This window comes from Lynx canadensis, chromosome B1 (genome assembly GCF_007474595.2).
Source record: "Lynx canadensis isolate LIC74 chromosome B1, mLynCan4.pri.v2, whole genome shotgun sequence".
Taxonomy (NCBI): domain Eukaryota; kingdom Metazoa; phylum Chordata; class Mammalia; order Carnivora; family Felidae; genus Lynx; species Lynx canadensis.
The window spans coordinates 105,831,639-105,843,733 of NC_044306.2; the positions used below are offsets into that span (position 1 = coordinate 105,831,639).

The 12,095-nt window shown below is 38.2% G+C and overlaps 1 protein-coding gene, 1 long non-coding RNA gene and 1 other non-coding gene across 3 annotated transcripts in view; 1 reads left to right on the top strand and 2 right to left on the bottom strand.

The window, feature by feature from the left end:
* The window catches only part of PRSS12 (serine protease 12), a 77,585-nt gene extending 72,887 nt beyond the window's left edge, over nucleotides 1-4,698 (top strand). Inside the window, exons 12-13 of the mRNA XM_030313170.1 lie at nucleotides 932-1,212; nucleotides 2,512-4,698. Coding sequence (XP_030169030.1) covers nucleotides 932-1,212; nucleotides 2,512-2,819 — 589 coding nt within the window. The 3' untranslated portion in view covers nucleotides 2,820-4,698. The remainder of the gene's footprint in view (nucleotides 1-931; nucleotides 1,213-2,511) is intronic.
* Nucleotides 4,699-4,812: 114 nt separating this feature from the next.
* Nucleotides 4,813-5,996, bottom strand: LOC115512296. Its single transcript, XR_003968359.1, has 3 exons — nucleotides 5,564-5,996; nucleotides 5,270-5,314; nucleotides 4,813-5,061 (listed from the first exon to the last, which is right to left on the bottom strand). It is a non-coding gene; the product is annotated as an uncharacterized LOC115512296 (long non-coding RNA).
* Nucleotides 5,383-5,513, bottom strand: LOC115513229. Its single transcript, XR_003968634.1, has one exon. It is a non-coding gene; the product is annotated as a small nucleolar RNA SNORA24 (small nucleolar RNA).
* Nucleotides 5,997-12,095: the final 6,099 nt, after the last annotated feature.

Sequence of the window (12,095 nt, forward strand, 5' to 3'; positions counted from 1 at the left end):
GCTTTAGGGGGATGCACCAGAATCAAGGTATGTTGGTTGAAAAAACAGGCTGAGAACTATCAATCTAGTAAATATTTCTACTTTAACTGAATACTTTAAGGAAAAAAGACATACACATTAAAAATATCCATCCATCCATTCACTAAAAGACATATGCTGCATTCTCACCTAATGGGCATCACTATTATAGGTGTTTTAGAGTCATCAGTGAACATAAAGATCCCTGTGTCCTTAAGTTACTTCTTGTTTAAGCAGGGGAGACAGGGGACAAGAGACGTAATAAATTAATCTGTTAGAAAGTGGTGTTAAAAAAGTGATTAAGGATATTGGGAGTGCTGGGGTATAGGAGGGCAAAAGGTGGGCTGCAGTCATCTCACTGAGGTGACATCTGGAGAAGGATTTAAGAGATGTGAGAATATAATAAATGTATGTTGCCCTGAAAATAGTTTTGGTTTGCATTCAGTTTACAGGAAAGGGGAGTAAAGTAGGTATGTGTTAAGTGCTTTGGCGGATACAAAGTTAGACCAGCCATGGTTTCTGCCCTCAGAGAGCTTTGTGATGAGCTACTATCATGGAAATGATAGAAAAATGAAGACAGCAAATAACAAGACAGTAATTTTGCCCTATTCTATCTGTTCCTGTTTTGATCCTTTTTCATGGTAGGGAGATAACAGGTTAATGTTTAGCTGTTATTTTCCACTCATGCTGCACATTTGCTCCTTCTCAGAAAACCAGGCCAGGAACCTGGATTAAACAGTGATATGAATGAAGTGGGTTTGGAGTACAGGACTGAGAGCACTGGGATCAGAGAAATGCAAAAAGTAAACTTACAGAAAGGGATAAGGAATAGGAGGAAAGGCCTACAGTATGTTAACCTTCCTTGCTGACAGTTTAACAATCTCCAGCCTCTTACTAGCTCTCTGCCTCCCAGGTACGGTAACAGTACAAGGAGCTATGCTGTTCGGGTTGGGGATTATCATACTCTGGTGCCAGAAGAGTTTGAAGAAGAAATTGGAGTTCAGCAGATTGTGATTCATCGGGAATATCGACCTGACAGCAGTGACTACGACATCGCCCTGGTTAGATTAGAAGGACCAGAAGAGCAGTGTGTCAGATTTAGCAGCCATGTTTTGCCTGCCTGTTTGCCACTCCGGAGAGAGAGGCCACAGAAAACCGCCTCCAATTGTTACATAACAGGATGGGGAGACACGGGTAATGTAGATAATACAAATGACATCTGGGCACCTTTCTTGTGTCTGGGATTATCAGTACTTTTGGGTGTACAATGGGTAGTAAAATCTTAAATGGGTTCAGGGTTAGTAGTTTGGAAATTCTGCCAAGCCTGTGATGCATGCATGCAATTTGGATTTGTATCCCAAGGGTACTATTGGTTATCATTCAGTTTAGTACAAATTGACAGAACTCAATCACCTTAAGGGGCTGGTAGAGAAACCTTCCTTACTTTCAGTTGCCCAGACTAGTAAGGAGACAGAAGAAATGATTTTAAGATCCTACTTCAACACTTGGGCCTGGCCGGCTGGATGACAACTTCCCGTATCATTTTGCTATAGAATTTTATCAGTGTGTATTAGCTAGTGCGTGTTCAGAATGGTACTTGAAACAACAGATGTGGGGCTCACCTGGATTGGGTACTTGATTCCCAAATGGCTACTGAATAAGGAGACAGGACAGGTTGACCCCTCTCCACTAAATATGATCAATACTGCTAATTATACTCTTGAGCATCAAGTAAGTATGTCTACAGGTGATAATTTCAGTGTTTTATTTACAGAGTATTTGTGTTCATCACACACTGCATTAAATCTGGGCTTTATATTTGTATTATTTCATAGCTGAAAAAAGGTAGAATAGCTGTTGCAGATATAGAATACTGAAGAAGCACATACTGACCACTCCTTAGATAAATCACAAAGAAAACATTTGCTGAATGAAACAATAAAATCAGATCAGAGTAAATGCCTTTTCCGTACACTATGTGGAACCATGAGGCAAATCAAGTGTCTGAGAATACTTAAGTGTATCCATTCTCAATTACTGCAGGAGGGAAGGTTCATTCACCTTCCTTTAGATACAAGTTAACAGAAATGACAAGGTCAGTTTTACAGAATGTTCTATTATGAATTATTTCAATTGAGTAAATAGGATGCAAGAAAAAAAAGGTGGAATTTAGATCCAAGAAAGGACTATTGTAGAGGACATCATCAATTATACATATTAGCTACTGAACAGTTAATGTCTTGCCAGTGAGTACACCAACATCAAATGGTTAGTATACAGTAACGTTTTGCTTCTCAATCTTTTATCAGATGCCATATTTGGAGTTCTTGCCACTCAGGTCCTTCTATACCATTTATAGTTACCACTCACTTAAACTACACTATGCCACAATAGGGTTTTATTTTCAATTAAATGTTCATTGGACTGTTAAATGTAGTGCTTTTGTGTAAGATCTTTGGCTGGCATCTAACTCAGATTATTTGGTCTGACTAGGACGAGCCTATTCAAGAACTCTACAACAAGCAGCCATCCCCTTACTTCCCAAGAGGTTTTGTGAAGAACGTTACAAGGGTCGGTTTACAGGAAGGATGCTTTGCGCTGGAAATCTACATGAACACAAACGTGTTGACAGCTGCCAGGGAGACAGCGGAGGACCACTCATGTGTGTTCGGTCAGGAGAGAGTTGGGTTGTGTACGGGGTGACCTCCTGGGGGTATGGCTGTGGAGTCAAGGATTCACCTGGTGTCTATACCAAAGTCTCAGCCTTTGTACCTTGGATAAAAAGTGTCACCAAATTGTAATTCTTCACATGGAAGCTTCAAGAGAAAATACTGGAAAATGTTCAACATCCACATTAGCACTCAGCCAGAGATGCCAGCCAACGGAGATGAGAGCCATGTTCCTTCTTTTGTGTTGTGATTAAATCATGTGCACCATTGCTGCTTGAGAATTTGTGATGTGAATATTCTGTTAGATACCTCAGTGTAGTACTAATTACCCTTAACTAGCATTGTGGCCCACCCAAAAACTACTCTGGAGTCTTTATTAGCATTCTCCAGAGATTACTGTGTATCAATAGTGCAGTAAGGCTGTTTTTACATTCATTTGGATTTAGAGCTTATAACTCAATCAATACTGTTTATACTAGAGTCAAGGAGTGGCATTGTTTAATTAAGCTCAGATTTTCTTCAAAAGGCTAAGACATCATCACACATTGAATCTCTGTAGCCTTTAACAACTGAGGAAATCAAGGGCCAAAAAAGTGAAGGAATTCCATTATAAACCTAGACTAGGATCAGTGATCATACATTCCTGAATGAAGCCTTTGTACTATGCATTATGGTAACACATTCTACTACCCAGAAAAATTTGGAAGAATTCCTGATGAATGCCTTCAAGTTGTTGGATGTACAACCTAATTTATCCACCTTATTTGTTAACATCCTCTAGCAATTACTTTCAGCTACTTCAAATTTACAACTTGATAAAATTTTTCCTTGGCATTATGTGGTTTGCTGGACCATGATTTAAGAGTGCCATCTATTGCAACTTTCTTGTAATGACTAAAATCTGTAGACCTCCACTATCCTGATAGTCCCAGCTAATAAAAATACTGTTAAAAATGCTTTCTCTGCTTAGTGAGAAAAAGCTCTAAAATAATTTAACTGCTTCAACTGCTTTAATTAACGCACCAGCTATATGCTAGGCACTGCTGTAAGTGGCTATGGCCTTCAATGACCGTTTTAAAAAGGCTGGTAATGTTTTATAGTATCCCTAGCTTTCAAACAGGCCCAGAGGCCAAGGTGAGACTGTAGGATTCAAACTTCTGGAGCCCCAGTGCTGACCAGGTCATTTTCAGCCTCCACTGCTGAGTAAAGGCAAGTTTTCCCTCTGGCTTTTTCTCAACACAATTAAGGGACAATTAAGGGTGCTTTACTGTGCACCCTTCCAGGACATTCTTGATTAGCAATGCAAAATCTTAGGCCAAACAAAAAAGGTTTGCCTCTCAGGCTACTTAATCACAATGATTGCTAATATCAAGGGCCCTTCAGTGTTTTAAAGTTTTTGTAGATCCATCCAAGAAATAGATGCATAAAAACAAGTGAAAAAAATCAGTGTGAACTTTAGGATTAGATCATGTTAAGTAATCCTTTTCAATGGCTGTATTAACATGGAGGGGACTTCACCCCTTTCCCTACTGCATCTACTTGTACCCTTTTTGTAAATCCTCAGCTTTGTAAAAAACTGGTGCTAACGTAAAGGTGCTTTATAGTTTACGATTTTGCAGAACTGCAATGCTGTGTCCGGCAGAATAACGTTAAACTTTTTGTAAAAGCTCAAGGTTTTGATAAAGGTAGAACTTTTCAAGCATTTACAACTAGTGATGATAGTGGTACAGACAGTGCACACTTGCACAAGGGCTGAGAAAACGTGCAATACAGGAGAGAAAATTTATCTTTACGGAAACTTCGCACAGGCCACCTTTATAACTAAAGTATAGTGCTGGTGCAAGCAACATTTATACTGAAATTTTAATAGACTGGATCGGGAAACTACTTGGCTCATAAAATATGCCTTGATAATAGCTATTTTTTTTTTCTTGTTAAATGTTAAGTGTGACCTTTAAAAGACACAAGTGTTCAGTGCACATCTGTGTGAATAAAGTGCTTAGCTGCTCACCTTGTGTAGTAGCCTTAATCTTTTTTACGGTATAAAAATGACTGTTGTCCCTTAGGGGTAAGGTGGCTTCACGTGTAGTTCCCACCCAAATACTGTAGTGACTTAGAACACGACTTTTTCCAGATGAAATCAGGCATTTTATTTAATTATAGCAAGCAAGCACTCACTTATTCTCTACTAAATGTCATACTTACGCCAAAGTAATATTCTGGCCTATACGGAGACCACCAACTTGATAGTTTACAGATTATTCACCACTCAATATGCAACATGTTGCGATTAAAAAAAAATCACGTTTGGCAGTGCACCACAAGGTTCTAAATAAACAGGACTTCACCCATACATTTTGAATTTCTTGATTATCTGCAAGAGAAGAAAACCAGTTTTGTAAACTCTGTGTCCTAAATCACAGTGCTGAAATATTAGCAACTTCAGTTACTTTCTATTTAGTTGGCTATTTATTACTCTTTCAAATTACAAAGTAGCAGCAAATCGGGCCAATTCTGGCCTTCCATTACTTAGCACTAAGGATTCTGGATTAACGACGAAATATGAATAAAAAGGAACATACCTTGTCATGTTTCCTGTCATCCATTGGAACGATTAGTTCAGCTTCCTAAAAACATTTAAGCAATAGTTAGATATGTGCCCAATAACCCGGCACCGTTCAGGTTTTCAAGAGATTAATGTTACTTGTGCAAGTCAGAATCTGATACCAATTAAATGGTGACAGCTTTGCCAATAAACAAGAATATGCTCTTCCATGGCTAGGAAGGGAGACTGCCACAGCTGACAGGTCCCAAAGATACATGGAGATTCACAATCCCAGAACTCCCAAGCAAGCACAACTACAGAGATTACTCACTTTCTGGATCTAAATGTGGCGGGTATCAGGATTCGGTGTCACTATTTATTTAACAGTGGCGGAGTAGCTTCAAGATGGCCACTTGACACCGACAGCGGAATTCGCGACCTTTGCCGGTCATCAGGTGCACCGATCCTTTGTCGGAGGGCCCGTGACCCGTGCGCGCTCGACTTCTGACTCAGCGCCAGGGTTGCACGTGGCCGCCGCGTGATCAAAAGAATACCTCAGGTTTTCGAACCTAGAGGTTTCCAAAGCTGTCGTAGACCGATCACTACAAGATCCCTGAACCTCCTGCATCTTAACTAGGCCAAAAACTTCTGCCTCAATTATTACCATAGTGCACAAAATACAACGTACCTCAACCTCGTAGGCTAAGCCCGGCGCTTCCCGGATGTAAAAGGCCGAGCACCTCAGCGCACGCTTTCTTATAGAGCGGCTGACGCTATTCCGGGGAAGTGCCGCGAGGGGCGGGGCCCACACGAGTTTTCCCTCCGCTCTGACCTTTCCAGCCCCTCCTCCGTTCCACCCCTTCCTGATGGCCCCTCCCTCCTTACACGGTTTGCTCCACCCTCTGGGCTGGGCGCCTCCCCGGGCCCTCGATTCTGACGCACGCGCCTACAGGGAGAGTCAGAAAGTTGTCGCGAGATGAGGAAATCCTGACGCTGGCTTTGTCTTCCTGACCCGGGAGGTGAAAAGTTTTTGTTTCCCGTTTCCATAAAGGATAGTTACTTAGAAGTTGCCATTGTTACCGAAACGCCAGGTTATATAGTCCTCTGCTTTTAAACCTTTAGGTAAATATACATGGAACTAACTGATTTTTTTGGTCCATTAATGATCTGGGACTTACGTTTTCCGCTGCAGTTGCTGTTCCTCAAGCGTAGTTGTCAGTGATTTGCGGTTTTTAAATTTTGTTTTGTTTTGGGTTTTTTTTTGGCGGGGTCGGGGCCGGAGGGGGGGTTTAATCTCTTAAGAGTATTTACACTCATTACTGAAAACCTAGCCAAAAGACTAAACACAAGACTAAAAAAAAGTAAAGGACGTTAGCCGGAAGAGTATGGGAGACCCACTTAACGAGTACGTCTGAACATTTCCCGTGTTGCAGACTCACCCACAGTTTGCTGTACGTGTTTGGCCGCAGCTGGATTTCGTTGACTCTTGAAAGCAGATGTCTGCCTCTTACCTCCCTGCTGTACCTTTTGTTGAGGGTGCAATTATAGAAATAATAGAACTAACCCTTGTAAAGTGGGATTAAAAATATTTAGGAATACATTTAGTTCTAGTCAAGTGCTTATTAAATGCCATTAAATTTATTTTCTGTTTCCCCTCTGAAACAAAAGGGAGGTTTTACTTAGTAGTGGACCATTGGGAAGGTATGTTGTGGCAATTGCTGCCAGGAAAAACGGTATCAAAATGTATTCCCCAGACTAAGTTGGGGAATAAGGTGCCACAGTAGGGATCTACGGAAGCTTCATGAAATCCTTACATACTATTCTGGGAGAAATAGTTTAATTAGTAAGAGCAAACATTGCTATTATGATTAGGGTTGGAGTGACCAATTTATAGGAAATGAATTTTAATTAGAACTAAAGTTTCTGAGGCTCACCTTTCACCCTACATTTTTCTCACTTCATTTTACTTTACTCCATATCACTAATGAATGAAAAGTACTATTCTGTAACAAGGCTTAAATACCAAATCACAGTGGAGAGTTTTGCTAAATTAGATTTCATTTAGAACCTGTAGCCATCTGTGTTAACTTTGCAAACGCTGTCCTAAGAAAATGCCACCGATTGGGTGGTTTAAGCAACAGAAATTTATTTTCTCACAATTCTGGAGACAAACTCTGAGATCAGGGCACTCACCGGTTTATTTTTAGACCTTCTGTGGCCTGTAGATGGCCCTCCTTTCCCAGTAACTTCACATCCTTTAACCTCTGTACCTGTCTGTATCCCAATCTCTTTGAAAAGGACACCAGTCATACTGGATTAGGGCCTGTGCTAATGACCAAATTTAACCTTACTTGCCACTTTAAAGATCCTATCTCCAAATACTGTAATATTCTGAGATATTGGCTGTTAGGATTTCAACATATGAATTTTGGGTGACACAATCCAGCCCATATGACCATCCATTTATGGTAAGCTATAAAGACACACTGAAGATTTTTAAATATATATTTCCATTGGGCTAAGGTGTAAAAACACCTGAGACAGAGTGAAGAGTCTCTGCTCCCATATTTTAGGTTCTTTTCTCCATCTTAAATTTTTTCCTATCTATTTCCCATCTTTTTCTTCCTTTCTTTAAAATTGAGGTATAATTAACATTAGCTTCAGGTATACAACATAATGATTTGATATTTGTGTATGTTGCTAAATGATCACCACATTAAGTCTAATTAACCCCTATCCCCCATACATAGTGAATTAAGTTTTTTCTTGTGCTGAAGATTTTTAAGATTTACTGTCTTAGGGGAGCCTGGCTGGCTCATTTGGTGAAATATGGGACTCTTGATCTCAGGGTTTTAAGTTCAAGCCCCATGTTGGTATAGAGATTACTTCAAAATATTAAAAGAAAAAAATATGTAGCAACTTTAAAATATGTAAAAGTATTATTGACTGTACTCACCATGCTGTACATTACATTCTCTTGACTTATTTATTTTATAACTAGTATTTTGTGTCTTTTGCCCCATTTTAGCTACCCCTTCAACCCACTGCCTCTGGCAAGCACCAGTCCGTTTTCTGTATCAATTAACTTGGTGTTTTTTGTTTTTGTTTTTATATTCCATATATAAGTGAGATCATATAGTATTTGTCTTTTTCTGACTCATTTCACTTAACATAATGTCTTCAGGGTCCATCCATTATGTCGCAAATGGCAAGATGTCATTTGTTTTCATGGATGAGTAGTATTCCATTGTGTATGTACATCGACATCTTTATCCATTCATCCATTGATGAATACTTAAGTTGTTTCCATATCTTGGCTGAAAATAATGCTGTAATGAACATGGGGGTACTTAAATCTTTTTGAATTAGTGTTTTTGTTTTCTTCAGATAAATACCCAGAAGTAGAACTGCCAGATCATATGGTAATTCAATTTTTAGTTTTTTGACCAACCTCCATACTGTTTTCTACAGCGGATAGACCAATTTACATTCTCATTAACAGTGCACAAGGGTTTTCTCTCATTAACAGTGCAAAAGGGTTTTCTTTTCTCCACATCCTTGCCAACACTTGTTATTTCTTATTTATTTGATACTAGACATTCTGACTGGCATGAGATGATACCTCATTGTGATTTTGATTAGCATTTCTCTGATGATTAGTGATGTTGAGGATCTTTTCATGTGTCTGTTGGCCATCTGTATGTCTTCATTGGAAAAATGTCTATTCACATACTCTGCCCATTTTTTAAATTGGGTTGTTTAGTGTTTTGCTGTTGAGTTGTATGAGTTCTTTATGTATTTTGGATATTGACCTATTATTAGAACATGATTTACAAATATTTTTCTCCTGTTCAGTTCATTTTGTTGAAAATTTCCTTTGCTGTGAAGAAGCTTTTTAGTTTGATGTAGTTTGAGTTCATTTTTTGTGTATGGTGTAAGATAGTAGTCCAGTGTCATTCTTTTGCATGTGGCTGTCCAGTTTTCCCAGCACCATTTCTTGAAGAGTCTGTCCTCTCCCCATTGTATATTCTTGGCTCCTTTGTTGTAAATTAATTGACCATATAGGCATGGGTTTATTTCTGGGCTCACTATTCTGTACCATTGATCAATGTGTCTGTTTTTATGCCAGTATCAAACTGTTTTAAGTATCATACAATATCATAACTTTGTGGGGCACCTGGGTGGCTCAGTCGGTTAGGCATCCGATTTTTTATTTCAGCTCAAGTCATGATCTCAAGTTCATGAGATTGAGCCCCACGTTGGGGCTTGGGATTCTCTTTCTCTCTCTCTCTGCCCTTCCCCTGCTTGCTATCTCTCTTTCTCTCTCTCTCAAATAAACTCTAAAAACATAATTACTATCGCTTCATAATATGGTTATCAACCAGGAAGCACGATAACTCCAGCTTTGTTTTTCTTTCTCTCGTTTTTTTTTTAAAGTTTATTTATTTATTTTGAGAGTGAGTATGGGAGGGGTAGGGGGAGAGGGAGAGAGAGAGGGAGAATCCTAAGCAGGCTCCTCACTGTCAGCCCAGAGCCTGATCCACAAACTGAGATAATGACCTGAGTTGGACACGTAAGTGACTGAGCCATCTTGGTGCCCCTACGTTCTTCTGTCTCAATATTGCTTTGGCTGTTTGGGGTCTTTTGTTGTTTTGTACAAATTTTAGTATTGTTTGCTTTATTTCTGTGAAAAATGCCATTGGAATTTGACAGGGGTTGTTTTGAATCTGTAGATTGCTTTGCATAGTATGGACATTTAAACAATATTCTTCCAGGTGATGAGCACAGAATATTTGTCCACTGTTTATATAATGAAAAAATATTAATCTTCAATTTCTTTCATCATTGTTTTATACTTTTCAGTATACAAGTTTTTCACCTTCCTCATTAAAATTTGTTTCTAAGTATTTTTTTTATTCCAATTGTAAATGGAATTGTTTTCTTAATTTCTCTTTCTGATAGTTCATTATTAATGAATAGAAGTGCATTAGAGTTCATATAGTGGTTTTGTATCCTGCTACTTTACTGAAATTTATTCATTCTAACAGTTTTTGGTGGAGTCACTTGGTTTTCTATATGTAATATCGTGTCATATGCAAATAGTCACAGTTTTACTTTTTCCTTTCCAGTTTGGATGCCTTTTACTTCTTTTTCTTACCTAATTGCTTTGGCTAACACTTCCAGTACTGTGTTGAATAAACGTGGTAAGAGCATCCTTTCTTGTTCCTGATCTTAGAGGAAGAGCTTTTACCTTTTTACCGTTGAATATGATATTAGCTGTGGGTCTGTCATGTATGACCTTTACTATGTTGAAGTATGTTTCTTCTATACCTACTTCCCACTTTGTTCAGTTTGTAATGATAAATGAATGTTGAATTTGCATAAATCTTCATGTGTCAGAATACTACTCAGCTTTGAATGCTTTGCTTGAATGTCACTTGTTATGTGAAATTTTTCATTACTCTGAATTTGATTTCCCTTTTTGACATAACTATAGTACTTGGATTTTTCATGTGGTATCTTTATTATATTATAAGCTTCTTGTGAAGGGACTGCGTCACCTCTCATTTGAAGTGCCTATCAGAGTGACTCATATTAAACACTCAGTTGGATTATTGAATGCTTTGAGGCAGTTAATATATATTTTATAGGAATTGAGAAAGTTTTGTATTTATCTTAAAAAGTGATTTTTCTCCAGGAGGTAGAGTTTGATCCCCCCCACTCTCCCCCAACACCAAGATGAGTATTGGCTGTACTTAGTGACTTGCTTTCAAAGGGTGGGTAAGGAAAGAAGGGGAGAGTATAACTGTACAGTGGAGAAATATAGCAAACACTGCCTGGACGAAGTGATCAATAGTAACGTGAGCAAGAAGTCATATTGATAATGTGTACCTTGATAAGATGTAATGAAAACATTTCACCTCCTTTGTGTTATTCTTATCCAAAGCCCTAACCCTAGTCAAACCATGAGAAGAAATATCAACAAAATCAAGTTGATGGACAGTCTACAAATTATATATCAGTATTTAATATTGTCATGATCTTGAAAAACAAGAAAAGTCTGTGAAACTGTCACACCAGAGGAGATGATACATGATGACTAAATGTGATACCCTGTCTGGGAACCTCAAGCAGAAAAAGGACATTAATGTCAAACTAGTGAAATCTGAATAAAGTGTGAAATTTAGTTAATAGTAATGTGCCAATGTTGGTTTCTTAGTTGTGACAGATGTATATAGTATTGTAAGATGTTAACAATCGGAGAAATTGGATGGGGGATATGTGGGAACTCCCTGTACTATTTTTTCAACTTTTCTGTAAACCTAAAACTATTTTAAAATAAAGCTTAATAAAAAAGCAGTCATAAGTTTATAGTCTATTATTTTTGTTTTAAGACAAGTTGTGCTTTAGTGATGGTTTCTGTATATTCTTAGTGTGAAATTTGTGGCTGAGATGGTGATATTTCTAAATTTGTGGGAATTTGAGATCAAACCTAATGAATTTAGCGGCTGTTCAAGCCAAATCTTTGAGACTTAGAATACTAGGTAGAGATTATGTGGTAATTGATAGAATTAAAATTTTATTGTAAATATAGGTTGGTTTAAGGATTTTAAAGGTAGAATGCAAAGTGAAGTTGTTAGGACTGATAAAATGATGGTTGGACAATACTTAATTCTGCATTTGATATACTAACTGGAACAGTTCATTATAGAATATTCATTCTTCAACTATGCTACTTCTCCCTACTCTATTTCCTTTTTCCTTTTGTGGTTTTAATGTAGAAACTACAGTGATCATCAGAGAAGCAAAATTAACACAACAGCACAGCTCTCATGAATGTTGAAATAAGTGGGAGAAAATAT